The 24,573-nt window shown below is 32.9% G+C and overlaps 1 protein-coding gene across 2 annotated transcripts in view; it reads right to left on the reverse strand.

Moving 5' to 3' along the window:
• TLK1 (tousled like kinase 1) overlaps positions 1-24,573 on the reverse strand; it is a 127,415-nt gene that overhangs the window by 51,754 nt on the left and 51,088 nt on the right. For both annotated transcript variants that reach the window (XM_032479672.1, XM_032479671.1), the window contains exons 4-7: positions 6,955-7,030; positions 4,163-4,209; positions 2,429-2,524; positions 1,024-1,113 (exon numbers count right to left, since the gene is read on the reverse strand). In XM_032479672.1, coding sequence (XP_032335563.1) covers positions 1,024-1,113; positions 2,429-2,524; positions 4,163-4,209; positions 6,955-7,030 — 309 coding nt within the window. The remainder of the gene's footprint in view (positions 1-1,023; positions 1,114-2,428; positions 2,525-4,162; positions 4,210-6,954; positions 7,031-24,573) is intronic.

A 24,573-nucleotide genomic window follows, 5' to 3' on the forward strand; every position in this document is an offset into this window, starting at 1 on the left:
ATCTCCATTATATACATACATACATACATATACATATATACATATATATCATTGCATGCAGACATAAAATTAAGATTTTGCTCTGATTAAAAAGCAAAGAAAATGTTAAGAGTTTGTATGTGTGTATATATGAAGGTATCCCAAAAGGTTTAGTTTTAACTTTTAATATTTTCAAAAGTACAAGTGCTACAAACTTAAAAAACATTTAAAAGGTTATTTAAAATTTTAGAATATTGATATGTTGTTCATTAAAATCCAATATAACCACTACTTTGTGCTATCAACTCTAGCTGATTTTTGAACATGTCAAAAACTTTCATGAAGTGTTTGCTGACTGAAAGCAATAAATCTGTAAATCCTCGCCTAAACATTATCCAAACAAAGAAGTTTTGATGCATGCACAACAGTCTGGACAAGACCTGACAAAAAAAGTCGAAAGGCAATAAATTGCACAACTAAGGTGGTAAGCAAGATGATCTACTTCTTCAATCCCTGGTCTGAGACACTGTCATCCAAAAACTGTCACATGTATAAAGTTAAAATGAAAAAGTACTCAAAATCCATAAAACTAATTATAAAAGATAGCTAATTAATTTTCAAATGATTTTTGTAAGTGTGTTAAGTATATATGAATATACAAAAACAGACACCCAAAATGAACTGCTTTAACGTCCATTTGTAACAAATATAACACCTTCATGAAGATATCAATTATATGTACTTTGATATTAAGTTCAGAAAGAATCAATAAACAGGATAGACATGGTTGTTCTATTTATTTAATTTGCTTAAAAGATACATATATTTAATCACTGTGTAACAAAGGACAAGCTGATAGTAAATTAGTATTTCAATTTCTCACCCCCTATAAATTGTTTCTTTTTGTTTAGTAGTTAGCTTTCTTGACATAGAATTTTACTTTATGACTACATCTAAAACAAAGAGAAGACATCTTATTTGTGATTACAAAGTTGGTCACTGGTTTCTTATAAGTCATACAAAGAAATTTTAATTACAACTTACCTGAGTAATTTTAAAGGATAACTGCTTTGGTTGTAAAACAGGGTGGTCCCCAAAAGCTAATGCAGTAGGAGAAGGGCTATTCGGTCGAACCTTCATAAAATATTAAAAGTTTTACATTAGCAAGGGAAAAAAAACAGGCTTCTACCTCACAACTAAACATTTCTTAAATTTTTATCAGGAAATTAAATAAATTAAAATAAAACTGACTTTTTAAAACTTCTAATCACCATTTATTCAATAAGCATTCACCTCCTTCACATCAGGCCCAGTGAAAGAAATAACCAGCCATATATTTCCCACCCTTGACAGCTTCCTTTATAGGGCCATAAAAGAAAATTTAATGTTTTCAATCTGTTGAATATAATAAGGCCAAATATATCATTTTAAAACAAAAATATTAAAAACAGATTATGAGGGTTCAAAAGTAAAACTAAAAGGACTTAATACAGAACTCTTTTAGTACTAGGGACAATAATGCACGCCCATATGTAGTACAGTATCATTCACTGACAAGTGTCATGGTTTATCTATGCACTAGTTTTAAAATACATTCATTGAAAGCAGCAGGTTATATTCTGTACCAATGCTATCACTACAACTCAAAGTTATTGTTGTATCTTATGCTTTACTTGGTATATAACAATATGATGTGCCCCAAGGTACAAAATGAGTAAGACATAAAAAAGCATATGTCTATAGACAGGACTAGGAGGAGACACTGGAAGTAAAAACAGGGTACTTGAATAAATAAGAGATACTCTGATTTTTTAAAGTCTTTAATTCATCTTTAAATTACTGAAAACCAACATTGTTTTATGGTTAGACAATGAACTTTCACATAATGAAAGTAAAAATATAAAGTGAAATACAAAATCCAACACAAAATAATTTGTATAAAAGAACTAGATCTTAAAAAGCTAGAAACAAACCAAAAAGTATTTATGAGATTTTTAGGTCCAAGATCCTTCTCCTATACCAAACTAAACTATCTGAGGCTGATGGCTGCCTATTCTTTTCTCAAGGATCCCCAAAAGGAATTATGCTATCATTTCAGTGGTAAGAAATTTAACTGATAAGAATGTTAGACATTAGAAATCAGTAACCATATGGACTGATACAAAGGATTCATTTTAGTCCACAGACTCAACAGCATTCTTTTACAGAAAACATTAACTTCTTGGATATAATTAACTTAGTAAATCTTTAAGTTAAGAATCTCACTTTCTGAAATAAAGTTCTAATAGCATCAAATCATTAAAAAAGATTCAACTCACCTTACAGAATAATTTTTTTAAAAGATAAACACTAATATATAAAAAGTCCCCAATAAAGACAACAAATTATAAAAGTTATTCATTCAATATACGTAACATCTGAGACATAAGACTACACATGTAAAACTTACAGATGAGGAAGGAGTGGAATGTGAATGTGAATTCTGAGGAGAACGGATTGCAGGAGGTATACCTCTTACTGGACTGGAGCCATTCCCACCTTGGTACTGAGGGAAAAAGAAAAAATATCTATTTATTAACAGAGGTTTAGACAGATGCTATTTTAGACACAGCATTATGAATAAATTTAAACATATCTTATCATTATTATTGTGGCAGACTCAAAGACAAATTCCCCTAAGGCGAAAAATGTATTTCATTTTTCTTCCAAATTTTAGAACAGTTCCCTTATAAATGTTTGTTAAACCAGCATGATCCTTAATCCCAAAAAACTTTAACATGTTTACATGTAGGTGTTAGTGAATATAATCAACCATCTTAAAACAGAACTGTCATTCTCAAGATCTGTTAAATACCCAAACGTTCATAGCACTACATAAAAGAACTATATGGACCAAGTCCCCTTCCTTTTTAACAGCACAAAATCTAATAAAAATCAATCCTTTTTTACATGCATGACATGCATTACAGTGCATGACATAGCTGCATACGAAGAGAAGCCATCTAATCTGCTTCACAGCTTTCTCATTTCTCATGTTTTCTGAACAAAGAATGGGAGGAGAAACCAATTTACTGCTGATGGCTTCCTCTCAGGGAATCAGGTATGAACAAGAGATGGGGACTTTCTAATGTGCTCATTTTAAAAAACTTCCTGCAACATAGGGACTCTGACTAAATTTTTTTATCTGTAGTGCCTAGCATAATGCTCAACACATAGTAGGCATTCAAGACACCTGAGATTTATCTGAACTGATTCTACTTTTGGTAAAGATTTTTAAATGATATTGACACTGAAGGACTGACCTCAACTAATGGGCATTAGGTGTATCTTATAGTCAGCAACTGTTTTACCTTATATTCTGTAAACCCAAGAAAGAAACACAAAGGAGAATAAAAAAAAATATTCTGGAAATGTAGGCCTTTCCCTAATCAGCAAATTCTGCTCTCTCAAGTAAATACAAATATTTGTTGTTTTAATAATCACTTTAATATTTTGTAATTTAAAACTGGTAGTTAGAAATGTTTCTGTGTAGAAGCAAGGAAACATTCCAAATTGGGTAAGAATTTGAATTTACCACTGTTTATTATTTTCAGGGACTCTTTTAGATTCCCATCTCTGTCATTATTTATATTGGAGATTTCACATGCATATTTATATGTTATATTTATATACTTATATATATTTATATTTACATATGGAGATATACTATTATATATGGAGATATACTATTATATATGGAGATACACTATTATATCTCCATCCACAGGGCTCAACTATTGCTGTATTACAATAAAGCCTATACTGACAGCAGAAAGAATTCTGAAGTAGAGGCTGCTAGACTTGAAGTCCTACTCTTTGCTCTTCCATTTGGAATTTGCCTTTGGGTAGGCTACTTTACATCTCTGGTCTTCAGTTTCCTCATCTGTAAAATAGGACTACTAATACCTATTTTGCCTATCTCCTGGGCTGCTGTAAGCAAATATGTTAGAGTGTAGTTTGAAAATTATGATGTGTCATGTCAAAGTAAAAATAAATACTAATGTTCTTAGGAAGACAAGACATCACATAGTACTGAAGTTCTGCTTTAATCAAGTAGATAATCAAAGTTGACCTTATGCTTCAAACAAATTATCGTCCATAGCAAAATTATAATAAGAACTGAAGATATTCATCAAAAACTTACTTCAAAATAGTCACTAATTTTGTGGCCACGTCCCCCAATACTTTTCCCTAAAATATAAAAGGGAAAAAATTTATAGTCAGTCATAACTATCTATGATATACAACATCAGAAAGAAAATGTGCCAAATTTAACTTCCCTAATTAAAAGAATATGATGCTTTAGTTGGGTAGTGATGGGCATCAAAGGAATATTAAGTAAGAGTCCTTAGAGGGTCAGATGCCAACTTCAGAAATCCAAAAATCAAATGTTGTATCAATAGATACAGGTCAATTTTTTAAGGTCCCAATAACAGGAGATCAAACAAATCACATTAAAGGATCTGCTTTAAAAACTACATTATTTATATTGCTCAATGGCTACTAATTTCATAAAAGCAAAGCAACGAATTAAAAAAAAGAAAAGACAAGTGGCAGCTGCATAACTGACAAACCAATTCATGTCTGTAAATAATAATAAAGCTTGGTCAACACAAACCGTAACAAACTGACAATAACATGCTTTAATATGAACGCTATTTGGTAAAATGTTTTAATTTTCTAAAAGGTATTTCCAAATTAAAAGGATTTTTAAAAATAAACTAGATTTCAAATATTGTTCTTATATGATCATATTGATAAAGTGATCCATATTATTACAGATCACAGTTCTTTAATTAGAAGTTTTGCTCTAAAATGGACTTTTCATCAGTTTTATGAATACTGAATTAAAAAGTTGCTAAGAAATACAACTTTTTTGGATGGGAGGCATCCATCCTTCATTGGAATTATACTGAATACACAATTTCTTCAAGTTTCAAAAGAAAAACTAATGATATCACAAAGTCAAAATCTTTGGATAATACAAACATACACATTTACCAATTCAATACTGACTTATCTACATTCATTGATTTTATTCAACAAGATTTCTTGAGTGGTAACTACGTGCTAGGCACGACTGAGATGAACAAAAGATATATTTAAAAGTTCAGCAACCTTAAATTCCTTTTTGGGACAAGGCAGGGGGAAATCTTTAAAAAATTAAGAAGTAATCATGACTATAAATACTACCTAGAAATTTTGAACAACGGTTTTATACAGATTTATTCTGAGGTCAGAGAAGACTATAAAGGTTTTATATTTCCCTTCAACCTGTAACTTCCCTGCAGATTCTGAAGAGGTGCTATCTTTTAATGAAGACAGAGACTTTTTCTGGTTGCCTACCCGGAAGCTATTTCCCCAATTCTTTTCCCCTAATTAAATCCAAATTTTGTTGTTAGCATTCCCTCCTCTATATAGCACATGTAACTTCAGGGCAGTCTGACTCCTATCTGGCCCCCATTCCTAGTTTCCCTTCTCTCCTGATCAAAAATCCAATTTTGTTCAGGTATCTTGCCTTGTCCACAAGGCATATATATTTCTAAGGGAAACTTTACTGTGTTTTCAATTTCAGAGATGGGCCTAATTTTAAAGGCAATAATACCTCTCCTAGACATAACTGGTTTTGGAATGGACATATGACCCAATTCAGGCCAAGAAGATGACAGGAGAGGTTTGCTATGGACTTGAAGAAGCTTACTTCAAAGGAAGAAGGAAAAGAAAACAACAACAAAAACAAAGCACATGCACAGAAAGCTAGCCTCTCTCTAAAGCAAATATGAGAAATATGTGTGGAAAGTGAAATGAGTAAATGTAATCAGAACTGGCCACCATCCTAACTAAAAACATAAGAGAAAAGTAGACAATGCTGTGGATGGCAGACCACAAAGAAAAAATGTGGCTTCTTACAGAGACAGGTTCAATCAACCAACCCAGAAGTCCCAGCCTATTTTGGGACCTGCTTTTAAGTGAGTTTTAAAATTTGAAGATGGAACTATCATAACCAATAACTAAATCAATCTCCAAGTCCAATAACCACAACTTGGGGAAACTACACCAAAATCCAAAAGGACCTCGGGGCCGACTGAGCTACAAAGTACCATACACTCAAAGAAAAGTGCCAGAGTGACTCAACTCCCTCTTTCCATAAAGACATTTGCTGCCAATATGTTACAGTGCCACATGTGAAAACTAGTAAGCCATGGATTCATGGCCTTAGACTCTGTGGCTAAGAGTGGCTCCAAAACACATAATATATGTATAAAATCATCATGACATACGATTTAAGAGCCCAATTTATTGTATTTAATTTTGAGCAGCCAAATTAAATGACAATACTATTTTGTCTACTACAAGAAGTTTTGTAGTCTAATGAAAGTAATATTCTTACCTTATAACACAAAATGCAGGTGTGCAAAATAGGATGAAGAACAGGTATGGAAAGAAAAAGACGGTGCTTTAACGAAGTATCTATCATTTTTACATAGTCTTCTTTAAACAAAAGGGATGAGTAAGTTTGGGTACTTGTTTCACAGCAAGATCTATAGTTCTTATTCAAAACCAAGAAGCCATTTCAATACCATAATTCATATAAAAAGAGAAAAATGAAAGGTGATAAAGGTAATGCTTGCCAGGTCTAGACGTGACACTTGTCTAATTCTCAAATTTAAAAAATAAGGGAAATGTCAAAAAGCCTAACAACAGTAACCACAAACTAACTACCTGTGATACAAAAAGATTCCAATTTCATATTATCATTATTTCTTATACAAAATACATTCCTATACTATTATTAATGCAGAAACTACATGGTATCTATAGAAATCACAAAACCATGAAATTATTTTTTTACAGTTAAATTATTAATTGATTCAAAATCAGAGTATCTAATTGTAAATGCCTCTTTGGCTCTGAGGAAGAGTTTGCTTCACTTACCCTGACTACTTTCATTCTGGTTTTCTGCTTTTCTCTTTCTTCCTCTGGATGATTCTGATTGTTTCTTCTCTGGTGTCTACAGAAAGCAAGTTAACAGAACTTTATAGTTTTAACAGACAAAATTATTACAATCAGCATAAAAGTCCTTTTTATTTTTGAAATAAAAATTTTTGTTCAATAGTGTTTATGCAATGTAAATGTGTAATTATTTCCATAAAATTTACTTAAGCTAAAATTTCCATTGTGTAAACTTTTAAAATTTGAAGTGTTAATTTTGTATACATTACTTGAAATTTATGTTTACAAAATTTGACTTGAGGTAGATGAAAAAAATCTGAGAGTAATCAACCTTCAAAAGACGTCCTTAAAATTCTTAATTGGCTAGGGCAAAAAAATCCCACAAAATAACAACAAAACACATATGTTTTTCCTATTAAATTTTCTACTCTTCATATGTATTTAGTTTATAAGAGTAAATAAAACCTGGATGAGAAAAAAAGCACAGAACACAAACTTTGATCTATATATAATCCCTAATAAAAAGGACCATTCACCTAAATGCCTAAAAATGATTATCCAACAACCATCATAGCAAATTTGTAGATTATGCCCTAAATCAGAGGTCTGCAAATTACAGCCAGTTGGCCAAATTTGGCTGGCCACCTTTTTTTGTAGAGTACATAATCCAAGCATAACTTTTATATTTTTAAATGACTGAAACATATAAAAACCAAAATAATATTCTGTGATACGAAAATTATAAGAAATTCAAATTTCAGTATCCATAAATAAGGTTTTATTGGAATTCAGCCACACTTACTCATTTATGTATTATCTATAGTTGCTCTTACACTACAAAAGCAGAGTTGAGTAGTTTGAGTAGTTCTAACAGAAACAGTGTGGTCCATAAACCTAAAATATCTGGCCCTTTACAGAAAAAGTCTGCAGACCCCTCTCCTCAGTGATGGCTTATTCTCAAATTACAGCTTTGCTCTTTTAACTGATAGAAAGTATTTTCATCAAGCTAAACAAATAAGTAATTTCTATGGAGTCTGACAGAATGTTGTGCTTAGTAGAAAATTAAAACCAAGAGGAAATGTGCACAAGTCAATGGCACAGGGCCCTCAAACACTAGAAGTTTGGCATATACATCTGGTGCCAGAACAAAGAAAATCTGAATGAATGAAACATCAAGGCAACTTAAAATAAATCTCTAAAGGCAATGTAGTCCACCAATAAGGAAAGAACTTAATCTATATTTTGATGTCTCTGAGTAGTTCTATGATTAAACAGCATGAATGACAATATACAACCTAACTCATACTAAGCATCTACGGTTTCTCTAAGTATTATCTTGGGCATTTTAAGTTTTATCACTGCCATTTGTCAACAAGATAACAGATACAGAGAGGTTTAAGTAAATCTTACTAATTTCTGAACTCTTTCAAGACAGAAGTTATATCTTCTCCCCACTTACCCTTCCACGCCAAGCATATAGTTATTACTTGATAAATACATGAAGATTAAGTAACTGACTGAAGGTAACCAGGATTCAAATCAAACTCAATTCTGTACATTTCCAAGGCCTAAATGCTCTTTTTATTCTCTATATGTCATGATTATATGTCCTACATCACAAAGTAACTAAATTAATGAACTATACAAAAATATTTCAAATTTTCATTAAGTTTATAAATAAAATTCATTATATCCAATAAATCACCTATGTGTTTTCACATCACAAGCCTGAGATCTTAAAAAAATCCATCCTAACTAGCAATCTATTCAGGAGGTATACTGACATACTAGCAATTTAGGGTAAACAGTTCACTGGTTTAATTTCATTGTCAAAATTACCAAACTCAAATTTAAACAATAACCAATCTTCTGTTTTCTTTGGAATAAAATTACCACCAAATTAAAAATTCTAAGTTAACAGTTTTATAAAGAACACTAAAACCTATTAAAACAAAGGAGGATTCCCAAATAACAATTTATTCATATACCTCCCAATTTAATCTACATAAAAATATAATTTAAGGTCAAGGAAATATGGTTTTTCAAAACAGAAAACAGAACATTATGGTTTAATATTATATTTAAGCATGGCACAACCCCATTTGATTGCCATCTTAAATCCTGACTAGCTACTTTTGAATAAACAAAAAAGTCACACAGAATAATAAAATTCTGGAAGTTATATTGGAAATATTGTCTTTCTAGAAAACTAATGAATATATAATGTTGTAAATGGCTCTGTGTCATTTTCTAAAGTATATTCCAGGGAACACAGGTCAGCAAGAGACTGAGAGCTACATTTTAAATGGAAGGATACAAGGGTGGTTCAACTGAGGGTGAACAAAGTTAGATTTATTCACCACAGAGCTTCTAAGAACCATTAAAATGCTAACCCTCATTGGCCATCTCCAAAAGGGGGATGGGAGGATGGAAAGATACAGTATACGTAGGAATTCTCAGATTTATTTGGGATAATATTCATTAAATACTTCACTGGATATAGACTTCAAGATATTTAAGGTCTTTTTTGTGTGTGTGTGTGACATATAGGTTACTTAGTGAAAAACTTTTTCTCCAAGGAAAAAGTTCCCTAAATTTAAAATTTTCTGGAATGGGGAAGTGGGACAGTCTTTTGGGGAAAGTGTCACTTTGCTTAAAACAAACAAACTCTCAAATGCATAACATTTATAGCAAAGAAAAAAAGGTAAGAGATTTCCCTCTTTTAAACCAGAGAAGAATCTGAGGAAGGAGGATGAAAAGAAAAAGGATGATGAATGGAAAAAAAGGATGACAGGACTAAACAATTTTAAGACTAATCTAATACTAATGTGGGTAAGAAGTTAGAAATAGTAAATATAAAACTGAAAAGCTGAACAAAGCAAAAGATGAGAAAGGGAAAGCTAGATATACCTAAATTAGCCTAAGTAAATGTAGGCAATACAAACACATCATTTTGCCTTCCCACAAACTTTAATCTTATTTTACCCATGTCTTGGTATGACTACCTGGTGCTGACCTTTGACCTCATTCTCACCTCAAAGAATTTAGGGTTGTTCTGTCAGCCCTAATGGACCATAATTTCCTAAAAACCAATTATCGTGGGTCTCTGAAAATACAGACTAAGAATTCAACTCTGGGTCCACTATTTACTACAACCTTCAGCATGTTACTTAACCCAAAGCTCAATTTTTTCATCAACTTTAAATGTGATAATATAGACATAAAAGGACTGTAGGGATTAAATGAGACACATACCAGAAACATACTAGCATAGCATCTGGAACAGAGTGTATATTCTATATCAGTAAGCACCCAATTAATTATCTAAACTGAACGGCTATCCTTCTATTACTCCAAATATCAGTGTACTTTTCTGTTTTAAAACTTCAATCATATTAAATGATTAGCAGCTTCTGCCCTAATAGTTTACAAATAACTTGTGTGGCTTGTAAAATCCTTGTCAAGGTCCCATTCAACTCTGATCTCTACCAGCCACGGAACTTGCAGTCTAGGCCCAAAGTATTACATCACTAACCCTCAGGCAAATGTGCTTTAAAGTTTTCTCCTTTTGAATCAAATAATCTGAGTAACACCTATGTTGGAAAAAACCAAAAACTTTCAATGAAGCCTACTGCTGCCAATTTTCCTGAGTCATCCTTTGTATACTGGCCTTATTTGGAGATTTAAGAACTTACCGATTGAGGACAGGCAAAAAGTCACCAAGTATTTAATCTCTAAAATGGCTCATCACTGAGGAAAAATTCAGAATATCTGCGATTTTCAAATTGTACCCCAGAGACATCTTAAGGGAGAGGAGGTTGTACCTCAAAAGTTACTGAAGGGAAGGAAGGCGCAGGTGGCTGAGCTAAGGTTCTAGCCACCAGAGATATATCCTAACTCACCTCTACCCCTATCTCTGCAAACACAGTATCTCTTATTTTAATATCAAGATTCTATATTAAATTTACTTCAAAGAAAGAACTCAATGGCCTTAAAAAGGTTTGAAAAACCACTGATGCTGACCAATGATTCCCTAGAAAATCTAAGGGACATTACCCAGGCCACCTTTGTATTTTTGTAAGGTGTAAAATTTGTACATGTTAAGCATTTTAAATAGAACATTTTCAAGCTTATTACCATTCTCACTAATGTTATCACTTCTTTTCTTTTTTTGTATTTTTTTATTGAAGTATAGTCAGTTTACAATGTAAGGTCAATTTCTGTTGTACAGCCTATCACTTCTTTCTTTTCTCTACTTTTTCTTAATTATTGTACTATAACTGACCACAATAAAGGATTATCATGTAAGGTTACAAATAGTAGACTTGGCTTTAAAATAAAGATGGAAAGACTACACTAGTTATAAAAAGTCAAAGAATTCTGACATACAGTGAAGCAGTGGTTAGGAGAAAATGTTGAAAGAAGAGATCGGTGTTCTTTAAACCAATTTAGCTTTATAATGCTAATTTGTAATCATATCAAAACCTGAATGATTATTCTGGCATTTAAATGTTTCAAGATATTATGTGAATTTACACAGTATTTTCCAGTAGTCAAAAGTAAGTCCAAAAGACAAAGATATATCTAAAGGACTCAAGTGACAGTGACATATATATAACTAATGCTCCAATTTCATTTGGAATTTAAGTCAATGATTATTAAACAAGGTTTTCATTATCTAATCATGTGGGTTCTTCATTTATCTTACAATAAAAATAAATGTGTCTTTCTTCAATGCAAATAAGACCAAATATAAGAAAATAAGAATCTTAGCACTGTCACAAAATGAGGGAGAGAAATTAATATGGACTGTTCCATGAAAACATATAACCACCTCTATAAATCTCTGATGAGAGAGATACTTTAGATTATTGGCATAAATGCACTATAGAAAATTGTAACAGTATGTGAAAAAATACCAATATACCACCAAAGAGGAGGGAGTGGATATTAAAGCTTATTCTTTGACTCTACCTTAGGTAGAGTCCATCAGCCCTGATTGAAGAACAGGTAACAAAAAAGTCAGATAGCATCACCTGTAATACAATTACTACAGTTAACAGACATAGCTATACTTAATTTCTTTCTGTTAAATGAGAAAATACTTCAAAATAGAAAAGTTAGTCTAATATTAAATAATACCTGTAACAAAATATTCAATCCTCAAACTTGTCAGAATAAACTTCTTCTGACTGATTCATTTAGCTAAAGACTGGTTTCAAAAATGCAACTCACTGGCTATCAAAGATTCATATAGTTACTTGGGTATGAAATTCAAGATCACCATATTTTGAACAAACCGCACAGTAAATCTTTTTGCCTGTAGCTGGTAATAACAATGTTCAATTTTTATCCACGTTTCTAGGCAAAATTTGCTGAACTAGATGTGAGACAGGAAAATGAGGGAGAAATCGTTGTTACTTAATGGCACATATCAAAACAGCACTGAACGAAAAATCTGGAGCATTATAAAAATAATCAATGTAAAATACAGTAGGTGTTCTATTCAAGAATATCAAATGTACACAATACCATTTCTTATAAATTATTGCTATAAAAATTAGGCTACAATTAATGCACTATAAGAAACCTGAAATTCTGTAGTAAAAATTTTCTTGCTGCTTTGTATCCAATTTACATTCATATAAAACCTATCATAAAATAAGCATATCCTAATTCTAGGATGATCTTGAGCTGGCATGACCTGAAATTCAGTTTGTCTCAGCCTAAGAGTCAGACTTTAATACCAAGAACAATTATCTGTAAATGTTTGCTTGAATCTTTGACACCTAAAAAAAGATCTGTTATTACTGCTGATTTCAATACTTAGTATAAAAAGTTTATGTATGCAACACTTTTATCCTATCACCAAATAAGAGCATTTTCTTGCTGTTTCGAGTAAATCCAATCAACATATCATCAATTTTGAGTGTAGCCTATTTTCTACGGTATTGCATTTATTGTTCAGCAATACATAATATCAAAGATGGTGGAGAGCCAAAAAGATGAAACTGGATAACTCTCAAAACGTATGCTGCCTTACAAGTAAAAGTGTGCCAGCTCACAACATTTTAAAAAGCCTCGAGGATTTTTACTCCCTCTACAACTACATTAGCACCTAAAAAATATGATACTAAATCAATCTTAGTCTCCATTTTTAAAAACTACCTTGCCATCCTCACAATTGTACTTATTCTTAAGCTCCTCCTATCACCAGGACACATTTTAATTTACATTCATGTAAGCTGAAAAGGTGCATACTAAGTCCTCAATATTGATAAAGTACAATTTTGTTTGTCATTTTCTTATAACTTAATTACATAACGTAACTATATCTTGGCATTTTCCTTCTCTGGTTTTCCCTCTGACTTAAGGCTTTATTTTTAAATAGTACAAACAATAAAACTGGAAAAAAGCTGGACTTCCTCCTTTGTTCATATTAGTTTATAAGTAAAGTTTTCAAATCATACAATCAGAATAAAACAGCCATACAGAGCAACTGCTGTGGGGGAAAATGCAAATTTTCAAGATAATTTAGTCTGCAAATGTTGGCATCTTGAGAGTAACTATAACAGTAAAATTTAGAAAGTGATTTCACAATTCTTCTCCCATTGTGACACTCATGATGAAGTAACATGATCCTGTATAATATCCCTATAGATACTAGTTTAACATGAATCCCTAGGTCCTTATATGAAGACATAAAAATTATGTCTTTGGGATAGACATTTTTAAGTGTAAATGCTGTGCCACAATATTTAAAATTTTAAAGATACTGCAAAATTGTACTATCAAAGGCGAGATCAATCTGTATGCACATGACACCATAAAAGAATGCCCACCAATCCTATAAGATGTGTCTATTCGATGTGTTTAAAAAAAAAGTGTTATTTCATTTTACTGTTTTCTCTACAGCAATATTGCATTTATAGCCCAAAAAAAGTGGTTTGTTTCATTTCTTAAAAGAAACTGTTCTATTATTTATCTATCAGCACTGATTCTCAATGTTGGCTACACAACATAATCCACTTACAAAGCTTTTATTTAAAGCTCATGCTGGCACCCCTAGTCGAAATCCAAACAAACCAAAGGAATCTTTATTTTTAAAAAGCTCCAAAAGTGATGCTGTTGTATCATCAGAATTAGCAATAGTCAATCTAATACATATCACGTATTTCTTGCACACTTCACTTTAGAGAATCTCTAAAATTAGTAAGTTATTCTTTAAATAGTCTTCCATTAAGAATTACAGACCAAAATTGTGCCATATAGCAGAAAATTCATTAGGACTTGATAAGTCTAATGGGTTGTCATGGTTACTCAGTTATTTTAGAAAATGAGAATTAATTTTAAAGAAAATTAGTAAAATAGTCACTGTTCTGCTGATATAAAAATACATCTAATATTAAAAAAAACTCTAATATAGTATAGGCATACCTCATTTTATGGAGCTTTGCTTTACTGTATTTTGCAGATACTGCACTTATTACAAACTGAAGGTTTGTGGCAACCATCACCTAGCAAGTCTTTTGGCACTTTTCCAAGAGCATTTGGTTACTTCCTCTCTCTATATTACATTTTGGTAATTTGTGTAATATTCCAAACTTTTTCTTTATTATTATATTTGCTATGGTGATCTGTGATCAATGGTCTTTGATATTACTATAATTGTGTTGGGGCACCACAAACTGTGCTCGTACGACAGTGAACTTCATCAGCAAATGTATGTGTTCTGACTTACTCCACCAACCAGCCATTCTCTCCCTCTCCTTAGTCCTCCCTATCCCCTGAGACACAACAATATTGAAAGTAGGCCACTTAATAATCCTACAATGGCCTCTAAGTGTTCAAGTGAAAAGATGAATTGCAAAAAGCTAAAAATGATTAAGCTTAGTGAGGAAGGCATGTCAAAAGCCAAGACAGACTGAAATGCTAGGCCTCTGTGCCAAACAGTTAGCCAGGTTGTGAACTGTAAAGAAAAAGTTCTTGAAGGAAATGAAAAGTGCTACTACAATGAACACAGAAATGAAAAGAAAGTGAAACAGCCTCATTGCTAATCTGGAGATTTTTTTTTTAGTGGTCTGGACAAAAGATCAAACCAGCCACAACATTCCCTTTAGGCAAAGCCTGATACAGAGCAAGGCCTTAAGCCTCTTAAATTCTGTGAAAACTGAGAGAGGTGAGGAAACTTCAGAAGAAAAGTCTGAAGCTAGCAGAGGTTTAAGGAAAGAAGTCAATAAAAGTGCAAGACAAAGCAACAAGTGCTGATGCAGAAGCTGAGCAAGTTCTCTGGAAAATCTAACTAAGATAATGGATGATGGTGGCTACACTAAACAGTGAATTTTCAGTGTAGATGAAATAGCCTTCTACTGGAAAAAGATGCCATCTAGGACTTTCACAGCTAAAGAGGAGAAGTCAACGTCTGCCTTCAAAGCTTCAAAGGACAGGCTGACTCCCTTTTTAAGGGTTAATGCAACTGGTGATTTGAAGTTGAAGCCAATGCTCATTTGCCATACCCAAAATCCTACAGCCCTTAAGAATTTATACTAAGTCTACTCTGTCTGTGCTCTATAAATGGAACAACAAAACCTGATGATAGTACATCTTTTACAATGTGGTTTACTGAATATTTTAAGCCCAGTGTTGAGTCCTATTGTTCAGGAAAAAAGATTCATTTCAAAATATTACTGCTCATTGATAAGATAAACATTTTCATGTCTGCTAACACCCATTCTGCAGCCCATAGATCAAAGAGTAATTTCAACTTTCAAGTTTTATTATTTAAGAAATACATTTCTTAAGGCTATAGCTGCCATAGATAGTAAATGGAAAACCTTCAGGAAAGGATTCACCATTCTAGATGCCATTAAGAACATCTGTGATTCATGGGAAGAAGTTAAAATATCAATATTAACAAGAGTGTCAAAGAAGTTGATTCCAACCTTCAATGATGACTTTGAGGGGTTCAAGACTTAGGTGGGAGAAGTAACTGCAGGTGTGGTGAAAATACCAAGACAACTAAAATTAGAAGTGGAGCCTGAAGATGAGACTGTATTGCTGCAATCTCATGATAAAACTCTGATAGATGAAGAGTTGCTTCTTACGAATGAGCAAAGAAGTAGTTTCCTGAGATAGAATCTCCTGGTGAAGATGCTATGAAGACTGTTGAAATGACAACAAAGGATTTAGAATATTACATAAGCTTAGTTGATAAAACAACAGCAAGGTTTGAGAGGATTGACTCCAATTCTGAAAGAAGCTCTACTCTGGGTAAATGCTACCAAACAGCACTGCATGGTACAGAGAATTCATTCATGAAAGTTACGAGTCAATTAATGCGTAAACTTCATTGTTGTTCTATTTTAAGAAATTGCCACAATCTCCCTAACCTTAAGCAACCATCACCCTGATCAATCAGCAGCCATCAACATTAAAGCAACAAGACCTTCTACCTTATAGCATAGGAAACTGTTTTCAATATCTTGTAATGGCCTATAATGAAAAAGAATCTGAAAAGGAATATAAATATATATATAAATGCATCACCATGCTGTACACCAGAAGTTAACACATTTGTAAATCGACTATAATTCAATTTTTAAAAAACCAAAAAAAACCCTCCACTATGCTGTAAAAAGGTTACAACTTGCTGAAGGCCCAGATGATGGTTAGCATTTTTTAGCAATACTATTGCTACAAAACTACTATTTAATTTTTAATTAAGTATGTACATTGTTTTTTCAGATATAATGCTATTGCACACTTAACAGACTACAGTATAGTTTAAACATAACTTTTATATGCACTAGGAAACCAAAAAATTCATGTGGTTCACTTTACTGTGATACTCACTTTACTGCAGTGGTCTGGAACTGAACCTGCAGTATCTCCAAGGTATGCCTGTACATGACACTGAAACTAAATTTCTCTGGAATGTCAATTTGTACTGAATGCCCTTAAATCTAAAAGCAATACTTATCAGAAAAAAAATCTGTTAAGTACTGTTAGTCCAGGCATATCCTGGACTAGGAAATTCGATGATTCCTATACATCATTTTATTCCACCATCTTAGCCGAGATCTACTATGAATCACCTTAAATCTAAATATTTCCAAAAAAGAAACCACTTTTTTCAAAAGACTAACTTAGGTCATTTGTCTAACTAATAAGTTATACACTATCTTAGTTACTCAGAGATAGAACAAAAATTGAGGGCATCACTTTGAAATAAAACACACATTGGAATCAGAATTCTGACTGCTCAGAAAGAGAAAGACAAATGCCATATTAAATCATTCATATGTGGAATCTAAAATATGACACAAATGAAACTATTTATGAAACAAAAACAGACTCAGACAAAGAAAACAAACTTACGGTTACCAAAGGGGAAAGGGGGTGACAGGGATAAATTAGGAGTTTGGGATTAGCAGATACAAACTACTATACCTAAAACAGATAAGCAACAAATTTCTACTATATAGCACAGGGAACTATATTTAATATCCTGTAATAAACCATAATGGAAAAGAATATGAAAAAGAACATATATATAGATATATAATACATATATAACAATCACTTTGCTGTACACTAGAAACTAACACAACATTATAAATCAATACTTCAATAAAGAATAAAATGTTTTATCAAAGAATTTTGATGGTTAAATTACTATCTGTGGGCAAATCAATGTCTCCGGGCTTCCGTTTTCATACCTAGAAAAGTGAACCTTATAGAGTAGTAATCTAGCTCCACAGGTAACACACTAAAACTTTATTTTCTCTCCTTCATTAATGTTGTGATTCTCAACCAGAGGAGATTTGCCTCCACTCCCAAAGGATATTTGGTAATTTCCGGAGACATTTTTGGTTGGGGGGCAGCAGTGGGCTACAGATGCCTAATGTATTAGGCAAAGATGCTGCTAAGCATCCTATGTTCCAGGGAACAACTCCCTACCCATCCCAAGAATTATCTGACCCCAAATGTCAATAATGTTAAGGTTGAGAAACCTTGCTTTGATGAATACATAAGAATCACATGCAGCTGACACAAAAACTACCTATATATTATGCTACAACTAAAGTACACTGTTAAGTATATTCATTCAACAAATATTTACTGAGCACCTACTATGGTAAAGTGCTATACCAGGTTCTACTTCAAAGTATGTCTTCATTCTTAAAATGACCGGGCATTTTTCTCTTCCTATCTTGTCTTCATCAATCAGCTTAGAACTTTCTTGCTCTTGCTAAATATACTTTAAAAAAGGGAAACATTTAATAGCTGTGTGTTTGCTGGCTAAATAAATGGCTTACAGAATCAGTATTTCAAGATTTATTGATTTATAAGAAATCAAAAGATTATCTAGTCAGAGTAGATCAGGGTTTCCAAGAAGGGAGCCTGGGTGCTTTTATTTTGAAAAGGTGATTCTGACAGACAGTCCTCTACCTTTATGGAAACAGAAGCACAGGGCCAGTCAGTATCAGACCCTCACGTGGTTTTTTCCTTCCAGGAGACTATGGACACACATACTCAACCAGGAAAGACCCATTTCCTTAGCTGTGAACCCTATCATATAACGTATTACAGGATTAGACGTTCTATAACTTCTATCTGAATATACCTCCTATAAGAGCAAGTCCTTTAATGTTTAGTGGTAGAATTAAAAACAGTTTTCTCTTTTTAAATAAAAGGAAAATTTACAAAGTAATTCCTGGTATTTCACAGGAACTGTCATTTGTTAAGTTTGAATATTAGTCTTAGTAGGGAGAGAAAAAGCAAACATGCCCCTACTGAGAAAATGTTCTTATTAGTGCTAAAAAATACACCATTCTGCATATACACAAAGTACTATCCTTCAAAATAACATTGTTACTGTACATTGTATATAGCAACACTGTTATCCATAGTGTCTTAGTAAAACAACAGACAATAATACCTGGTAAGGTTTAGGGTTTGGCCCACCTAACACAGTAAGAATAAGTGAGAAAATACTGCCAGAAGGAAGATAAGTAAAGGAAAAGACAGAGGAACTAATCAGGTAGAAAGCCACAAAGATCATTTATCAGGCTAAAACATTTCTGAAAATAATGTAGGCTACAGGATACAAAGACTATTTCTTCAGATTGATGAGGCACTAAACTAGGTATCTAACAATCTTGAGAAGCTAAACAGATTTAAACAATAAAGTAAAAAACAAGGTAATTCATTCAGGTGGGACTAGGCATAAAAATGTAACTTTCATTAACACTTTATATCACTAAATTAATTTTTCAAGTTTTTCTTCTTTCTTACTGGTTCTCAGACTAACACACTAAAGAAAAGATCTGTCCACAATATAACAAATATATATATATGTAAGTAAAATGAATTGTTTTTAAAAAATTAACCTAAAACCTGAAATTTAAGGCCAGTATTACTGTTATTTTCAAGTAGAATCATAACTTCCAATCAATCCAGAGTATCTAAATGTTCACTGAGGAAATATTATAGCTAAGCTTTAACAGGGGAAAAAGAAATATGATAAAGTAGAGATGGATATGTATGTAAAAACAAGATAAAAACAGAAAATGCTCTCTTAATCCAGCCAACTCACTAAAATCAGAGACTTCCTATTTGATCAATTTATATATGTTTATGTATAATTTTAAAAATCAAAACAGAATTTTTACATTTTAAAAACCCACTAAAGAACTCCATAAATAATATCACTTGTTCTAGAAATGAAAATAGTACCCCCCCACCACAAAGCCAGGTCTAAGGTAGTTTTATTTCTAATTCTCCAGTGTTATTTTAATTTCTTCTTCCTCCAAAATATGAAACTAAGAAACACACACAACATGGGCCCTTTAAAAATTATTTTTAAAAAAAGAACAGAACAAAGCATTAATGCTTCAAAGTGTCTTCAACACCGTAACTTCAACTCAAATAAAGAGAAGAAAAAAATCTGATTTAAATTTCAAGACTACTTCTAGAAACTAAATTCAAATGAGAAAGCTAATCAGATCCTCCTTCATAAAATGGCCTTCACTGACCAATGTCTTAATAAATTAAGGCAATCACGGCACCATATCTATATTATATTCCTTTTTCATTACAATCATTACAATCCTGAAAGTGCATCTCTAAGTTTAACTGTCTCGATGTAACAACTGTCCCAGATTATGTCTATCTATAACTTAAAATTCTGACTCCTAAATAACTCAAAAATTACAAATGCACTTGGATCAAAAATAAACAGTAATTCAGCATCGGTAGACAGAGGGTTAAAGAACTGACAACTACCCAGAAGGAAGGGGAAAGAAACTTCAGTTCTAGAAAGAGACAATATATTTTAATTACATTCTAATTAATATTTAGTATATTGTCCAACTCTGATTCAGATTATATACAAGCATTATAAAAGATGAATATTAAAAATTAAATTGAGGTAAAATAGAATAATTTGACATATGTCTGCTTTACAAATATTATTACAAGTATATTATTGTATGGAAGGATGCATATAAATATATTTAAATACAATTCAATGATATTTATATTCAGCCCTATATTCGTTCACAAATATGCCAATGTCAGTAAGAAACAAAGCAGAAAAATATATTCTAGGACATCTAAAAGGAAAGGTAGAGAGGAGGAATGGTTATAGTATTAATATTGATTTTAAATTCCAAATGAGCTACAAGATACATAATTTATCTCACCATCTTGGGGTAAGATATGGTGGGGACAGCAACTGTATAGGATTTAGAGCAAGTGGAGAAGGTCTTTATGTTTAGAGAGAAGGGTCCTGCAAAAAGAACTGCAAATAGGTGGATCAAGGCAAGTTCTAAAACTTCAGAAACACTGATAGAAAGAAACAAGGGCTCCTTGTCTCATCTTCATAAAATAATCTGGACTTTCAGCCCGTAGACAGGGCACAAAGACCATGTTTCTAACTCCTTCAGGCATTCTGAAACATTTAAATAAGATGAGTGATCCCTCTTGCCCTGTAAACTCCTCCTAGGTCTCACCCAAAACATTATTATTCTCCTCACACCCACAACCCACTCATGATTCTTTCCTTCAGCTGATAACCTCTATTTTCACTGTGAAGTAAGAGAAAGATTATCAGGTATGGAAGTTCATCTCTTGGAGGAAAGGATGTTCCTAGTCAGTCCTGTCCACAACTAACCCTGTCCACCCAGGTCTGGATCTCACCATTCATACCACCCCCAGGAAAAGGTGTTTAGTTTTTATTCTATCTTCTTCTCTCCAGCACTTGTCCCATCACAGCTCTGCTATGACCTTTCCGCAGCACACGCTACATCAAGTCAAGCCTGTTAGAATAGACTCTAGATACTGCCTCCTATCCTTTACAGTCAAGCTGTTGCCAAGGGTAGTCAATATCTGCTCACTTTCCAATCACTTCTTAATCAAATATCATCTGGCATCTTGCTCCCATTGGTCTACTAAAACTAAGCCTGTGTGACAAATTCTTAGTCACTTTTTTAGTCATTATCCTAATTAATTTTTGTAAGAGTTAATTCTATCATTATTTTCCTCCTTCTCTTTTCCTTCTCCTTTTATCTACCTCCTTACCAGGCTACTACTTTTTATGCACAACACCCATTTTGCTTGCTCAGATCTCCCAGCATTACACATGCTGTCAGGATGAGTTCATCTGTAAAAGCAGTTTTTAAACTTGTGGGTTCCAGAACCCCTCTACAAATTCTTAGAAACTGTTGGACTCCAAAGAGATTTTATTTATGTGGGTCATAACTATTGATATTTACCATTTAAAATTTTTAAAACTAAAGAAGTTTAAAAACACCAGAATATGCAAGCCATAAATCATTAGAGTAATGCTGTTATCACATGTCTTACAGCCTCTGGAAATGTTCACTGTAAACTCATGAGGAAATGAAAGTTAAAAGGCCCAATGTGTCTTAGGCATTATTGTAAAAAAGGCAAATAATGTCTTAGCACTATTATAAAACTTGCTTCGAATTTGTGCACCATGAAAGAGTCCTAGGACCCCCAGGAATCCTCAGACCACCCAAGCCTTTAACATGTTTGCCAAAAACTACTAAGCCTTCATCTTTAGCCTGATCTCTTTCCTGAGTTCCACATAGCTCCTACTGCCTATACTTGGTCATTTCACAGATATTCAAACTCAGTGTTGTCCAGAATTTAATTCATTACCTTCTATGTTAAATCTTTTCACCTTCTCTCTGTGTTGTCTGCCTCAAAGGCACTATGATTCATGTAAAGCTAGCTACTTTTAATTAATCCTAGGCTCCTCCCTTTCCTTCTTTACCTTCATTCAGTCTTCAAATCATACTGGTTCCATTGTTAAAAACTAGTAGAATCTGAGAGCTTGTTAGAAATGCAAACGCTCACCCCAGACCTATAGACGTAAGAACCTCTGGTAATTCACTTGCACATTAAGGTTTGAGAAGCATGGGCCTCGGAGGTGATAGCATCAATAACCAACACTGGAGAATCTGAAGAAGGCAGAGCCATAAGAGGCAAACTTGAGAACACTATAATTAGAACCCCTACCTACGTGAAGGTTTTCCTCCTGTTAAACCTTGGAGGTTTGAAGTTTTGTAAAGGCAGCAGCATTCCTTAACTAAATGATCTTCCCAACTTAGGTTTTACCTCCCTCCCATCCTATCCTCTACACTGCCCTCTGAGGGAAACTTCTTCATCTCTACTGATCTTGTCTTCTCTGCTTCAGTGGCTCCCTATCTCCCAGATAGAAGTCCAAATTCCTTACTATGAAATACAAGGGCATTCAAACCCTGAACTCTGCCTATCTTTCACTATCCTAACATATCTTCTCTATACCAGAAGTTTGCAAACCACTTGGATCACCTAGGGAGCTTGGTATTTTTTTAAGCTCCTCAGGTGAGCTAAAAGTAGTTAAGTTTGAGAATCACTGCCCTACATCTTGAACAAAACTATGTGCCATGTTTCCATGTAAAAGCAAAAGCATATCCTGTCCCATTGCCTGCCTTCTTCTTATACTTTGTGCTTGTCCTCTGGGATGAATCCATAGGCTTTCCTAACTCAACTATCACCTCTTCTTTGAAGGAAGATCTCTCTTTCTCTTCCTTCCCCTCCTTTTCCCTTGCAGGCAGATGGAATTAAGGGTTTCTTGCTCTTTTCTCCCACAGTACCTTGTGCTTATCTCTACTATAGCAAAGTCCACACTATGAAACAGTTTACCTGTCCTAAAAGACGCTACTCTTATGTGAAAGCAGGGACTGTATCCTATTTATCTTTATATTCTCTGTGCTTGGGCACAGAGGCTAGAAGATAATAAATATGTAATAAATACTTACTGAAAATACAGTGAATTTTTGGAGCCTGTTGAACAGACCCAGAGTGATAGAAAATAAGCTAAAACAATACGAATACCTTTCTATCTGCTAGACAATTTCATTATCAAAAGGAAAACCCTTTTTGTTCTACAATTCTACTCTTAAGAAATAAAAGGCAAATTCATACATAAAGCAATTCATATATAAGCTGAAATGAAAATTTTCAGCTGAAGTAGATTTAATCAACAGAACAGTGAATATATCAGATGATTTTCAGTTTTAATAGTAAAAGGACAGATGACAAGAAGGGTGCTGGGTATCTGAAAACAGGGGGAGGAGGACAGAAAGCAGTGAAAGGGGTATTAGTAGGCTAACATCTTCATAAATACTAAGAGGGAGTCAACAGATAGTGTCCAATTGATGAACCAAAATAGCAAGATATGTATATTATTTATATTAAAATGTAGAAATAAATACCAAGGAGAAAAGCTAAAGAAACAGAGTGGGTAAGGGTAGAGATGGGTGGTAGAGAACTGCTATTTTAAAAATTTTAAATACATATATATATACACACACACACATATATATATATATATATATATATATATATATATAAGTGCTACTTGTTCATATAACAAAAAGTATTATTTAAAAAAATATAATGGTTCAGGGGATGGATTACCAAAAGAATAAAATGACATCAGCAGACAACAGAATACTAAATAAACTTTACTATCACTTGTACTGGGGAAAGAAGAAGTACTTCTATCCTGAAATTGTTTACTCCCAACAGCTTTACTTCAATGACCTATGAATATCTGCATTCTGATATACATGAAATTTTAATCTGAAGGAATTCATAATTAAGGCATCTAGTATAGACATAAAACCTGGGAATCATCTTCCAGACAAGTTGCTTCTTAAATGGAAAAACAGACCTCCGTCCAACAAAAATATATTTTTTTCAAATTTTAAGGAAAATGTATAATTTGTAGTCATTTCTAAAATATCATGCCACTTGACTTAACCTTTAATTTATAAAAATTTCAGATATAAAACACAAAACAGCAAAAGCCAAAAGATTTTAAGATTTTTCTACTGAGGCCCCAAATTTGTCAAACTTTCTATACAAATAAAGCTAAGTACATCCAATGATTAATCAAATTGTATTTCACTGAAAATACCATTAATGTCTTTAAAAAAATTTTTTTAACTAAAAATACAGTCAAAAAAGGTCCTTAGAATTCTTTTAAGGGAAGTATTTTCTTATAGACTGATTCTTTTGGAAGAA

The sequence above is a fragment of the Camelus ferus genome, chromosome 5 (assembly GCF_009834535.1).
Source record: "Camelus ferus isolate YT-003-E chromosome 5, BCGSAC_Cfer_1.0, whole genome shotgun sequence".
NCBI lineage: Eukaryota > Metazoa > Chordata > Mammalia > Artiodactyla > Camelidae > Camelus > Camelus ferus.